Here is a 3,924-nt window from a genome sequence, read left to right as displayed (position 1 = left end):
TATATAATAGGATATAGGTGGTTACTAGGTGCCTTTTCTTTGAAGTGTATCTTGCCTAAAACAAAATCAACTAGTTGGAAGCCCCCACAGAGGCTAAGAAGATGGTGGAGGATTAGACTAGTTGTAGAAGAGATGAAGCCTAGTGGGATACTAGGAGAGACTTGGGGAATAAACTGCATAACTGGGAGCATTTGGAAAAGCAAGTCTCTAAAATTTACATGATGGTGCCTTCTAAGCCAAAGATGAACAAGATCTATATGGCTCTTGGCTCCATAAAGAAATCCTAAGAAAGGCTAGGAGAAAAACATAACAAGTTAGATTCCCAAAAAATTGTTGCCCGAAATAAGATGGAGTCTATCATTGGGAGTATCAAAGTTGAGCTAGAAGAGAGGAAGTTGAAAAGGAAAAGAAAGGACGAAAGTCAAAGAAAATTGGCTACTAAACTCATCATAGGGAAGAGTGATGTCACCTCTTCCTATTCCTCCAAGAAGCCCTCCTTCATAGATAAGCTCTAGGAGTTATATAGGTATCAAGGTTTTTTGTGGTCTACTATTGTTGGTCTTTGTGGTTGGTGGGTTCTGTATATTGATGATGTTCTGGTGTTGATGGTTGCTGCTCTATTTTGGTTGCTAGTTCTTGGTTGTGAGGTTGTTGGTTCTTGTGTGGTGGTATGTGGTTCATGGTTGCTAACTTTTGCTAGCATTTTCCTAGTTGGATTCTCCAATCTATTTTCTTCATTGTTTATGTTTAGCTACATTTTTAAGTTTTGGTCTATAGTTCTTTTTTACATTGTTATAGCTTGTGAACCTATTTTCTCCATCCTAGGAACTTGATGTTAATTAAGGGTCTAGGCCCTATCCCTATTTACTTAATCAAAACAATATATAGGGAATAAAACTAATTTAAAGTCATTTGTTGGTCAATATTATGGCTAGGGGAAAGGAACAAAAATATGAGTTTGTTCCAATGCTTGTGATAAGAGTTGTTAATTTTGTACTCATTGTTATTTGTTTAATATGCATACTTGTTGACCCAATGTCCATTATTTTTTAATAGCATTGCACCAATAGTTTCAACTTTGAAGTCGTGTTGACTAGCCATAATTGAATGAAATGTATCCATAGTTGTAAAAAGCAACCAATGATGTAAAATCACATTGCTTGCATAAGTAGAGGTACCTTTTTTACACAAGCATTTATCTGGCTTTTTATTTGAGTTGTTTTGGACACCTTGACAAAAGGTATATTGATGTAGTATCATAATTGATAATGTTGACCTAAAACCTTATTTATGTGTAAAATTGCTCTAAAAAAAAAACAAATTGAACTTTTCCTATAGTTTAAGAACTTCAAAGTTAGTGTGTTTAGATATTAGATCTTCTCGCCTGCCCAAAAAAGACAACTTCGTAACTTTTTCCCCCCCGCTCTCAAGGGAGAGGATAAAGAGATTAAAATTGAATCGAATTGTTAGTTTCTTTCGTTTCAAAGTATTCGACTAGGTTTTAAAAGGCGTACGTCAAACAAAGAATTCTTGAAGAAGAACATTAGATAGTTTCCCAACACAATACATATAAAACAAACGAGGCTAACCGTTCAAATTCATATTATTTCAAACTTCTTGAGTGAGATTTTGGCTAGTAACTTATCATACTAGGGACGACTCAAGCTTTATTTCTTTCTAACTTTTACAACTCTTAACTGCGAACATAAAATATGTCTGTTTAACAATTGTGAAGTAATTACCAGTCTAACTTATGACTGGCAATGACCTCAATTGATTACTTATACAGTCAAATCGTATAGATTACCAAATCTAATTGGGTTTCCTGCAATTATTTCGGATCTCCCCATCGCTTCCTGTTAGAGGACTGATATTTCCCAATTTCACCATGGCAGATGCAAAGTCAGTGAAGAAGCTGTACTGATAGGTGCTGTAGGCAATCACCTGAGAATCAGCAGAACCTCCATTATAAAGCTCCTGATCCGAGTGTAAAAGCCCTCTCTTGCTTAGCAGATTTTTGTAATAGTAGTTGTCAAATGTTGTAGACGTACTAACATCTAAAGAAGAAAGGTTATCGTCCCCATCGCTGCTTGGGCAATTTGATTTCAGGTAAGTAGCAAACGTAGTATCTATGTTGGATTCATTGTAGATGTGGGCTCTGAAATTAGTGCAGCGAGCTTGACCTATAGTATGAGCACCTGAAAATATTTATGTCAAAAAAAGTGAGGTACTATAGTTTGTAGGTGATAACTATCACGCGTCAATTAGTAGGTTTGATAGATAAGTTACCAGATAGCACAATCATGTCCTTTGTAGAAAGACCCTGTGCACCAAAAGCTGAGATGAGTGCGCTTAGGTTTGATGTGGGTGCAGGAATATTGGAATTTGCACCGCTAAGGCTTGCTGTTGTGGAGTCTCTTCTACCCAGTGGGACTGTCCATGTTGGTCCTCCAAGCTACAAGTAAAAAACAATTTATTAGTATAACATCCATGTTGGTCCTCCAAGCTACAAGTGAAAAACAATTGATTAGTATAACAAACTATAGAATACTATATATACAATTATAATTATTTTGAGGAAAGAACTATGAAATACTTCGACGACTGAATCACGAGCAGCAATGGCCAAAATATCAGCACAAGAAACAACACCACTGCAAACTGCCTCCACGCTGCTCTTAATGGTGTCTATCACTTCAAATCCTCTGGCTGAATTAGCGTTGGGTACTGCAGTCTTCTCTCCTGTTAATGTTGAGGAGTCGTCCAATAGAATAGACCCATCGCATCCCTACAAAATTCATCTAACATTAAGGAATATATATGGGAAAGCCAAATGTAACGTTTCATGGCAATATGTCTGGAAATTCTTACGTTGACGATGCAGTCATGAAAGTGAAGACGCAAAAGAGACGCCCCCATCCGTCTCTCGTTGGCGATAGCCTGTTTCACTGCATATCTAACAATTGACAACAGATATGGACACGACGTACTGTAGTATGTTGAGCTTAGCTGGCCATATGCAAAACTTGAACATAACACCAAATAAATGCAGGCAAGAAACGAGTAAGAGAATCTCATTGTTGCGAACTGGACAATTTCTCTGAGGAGAAAAGTCTAAGCAAACCAGTGAGTAGCTTTTCAACTGGCCTATCAATAGGATTTTATAGTTGAATATTTAAAAAAATCTACACGCAACTTTATTGGCGAGGAGGTTGCATGTACAGAAGATATCTTAGGTAGATGTTACTTTCACTTCTCTATATTTTCAATTCAACTGCCTAACTCGTGGAGCAAGTGCTTAGATATGTGTTTGCCAAACGCACTCAAAGAACATAGTGGAATACAGCGGATGGTTTAATTTATCCCGGAGTTGTTGTAACGAGAAGTCGGCTTCTTATTGGTATTAGTTTGGCATTATACATTAGTTAATGAACGTAGTGAGTGCGAGCCACGTTTCCAATATCAAAGTAGAGGTGCGATGCGGAATAGACTTGTTGAAATCTATGAATTGTATTTCAATTGACTCTTCAACTTACCATTGAACGCCGATATGTTGATTGGCGGGAATGTTTCCCCGAGAGAGTTTTGCTTGAATTGTTTTTTGGGTAAAGAAAAAACTTATTTTCGTCAATAATAGAAACAATGGTCTACTTTGGGATGGAAGTGCTGAGCTAGACAGGATTACGATGGATTTTTATGTAATTCGCAAATGGCGCACATTAGACAAGGGATGATTTAGTGATTTTGTTAAATGGGATTTACCACTTTCTTGTTAATAATTTTTATTAGTTTTGTCCCACATTGACTATCACACGAAGTGGCATCTTTCTGATTGCGGTATTTGTCATTTCATATCTAGAGGAGATCTCTTTTTGATGGAAGGGCATAATTATTATCATTTATTATGACTTAGATAAATGCAAG

The 3,924-nt window shown here is 36.8% G+C and overlaps 1 protein-coding gene across 1 annotated transcript; it reads right to left on the bottom strand.

Moving 5' to 3' along the window:
- Positions 1–1,812: 1,812 nt before the first annotated feature.
- On the bottom strand, positions 1,813–3,129 carry LOC149565978 (peroxidase P7-like). The gene is made up of 4 exons (XM_089817313.1): positions 2,872–3,129; positions 2,597–2,788; positions 2,290–2,455; positions 1,813–2,198 (listed from the first exon to the last, which is right to left on the bottom strand). The coding sequence occupies exons 1-4, from the start codon at positions 3,076–3,078 to the stop codon at positions 1,813–1,815; spliced, it is 951 nt and encodes a 316-aa protein (XP_089673439.1). The 5' UTR covers positions 3,079–3,129.
- Between the last annotated feature and the right edge of the window lie 795 nt (positions 3,130–3,924).

Source organism: Cupressus sempervirens, chromosome 3 (genome assembly GCF_028749045.1).
Source record: "Cupressus sempervirens isolate cs-2001-9-10 chromosome 3, ASM2874904v1, whole genome shotgun sequence".
NCBI classification, from domain to species: domain Eukaryota; kingdom Viridiplantae; phylum Streptophyta; class Pinopsida; order Cupressales; family Cupressaceae; genus Cupressus; species Cupressus sempervirens.
This window is presented reverse-complemented; position numbering and strand designations above follow the sequence as displayed.

What these genes read in the sequence shown, in the direction of transcription:
- LOC149565978 (XM_089817313.1), bottom strand. Translation starts at nt 3,078, where the DNA reads ATGAGATTCTCTTACTCGTTTCTTGCCTGCATTTATTTGGTGTTATGT. An exon ending in CTCGTGATTCAGTCGTCGAA is followed by an intron (nt 2,456 to 2,596) that starts GTATTTCATAGT and finishes TTTTACTTGTAG; the next exon opens with CTTGGAGGACCAACATGGAC. An exon ending in GGACATGATTGTGCTATCTG is followed by an intron (nt 2,199 to 2,289) that starts GTAACTTATCTA and finishes AAATATTTTCAG; the next exon opens with GTGCTCATACTATAGGTCAA.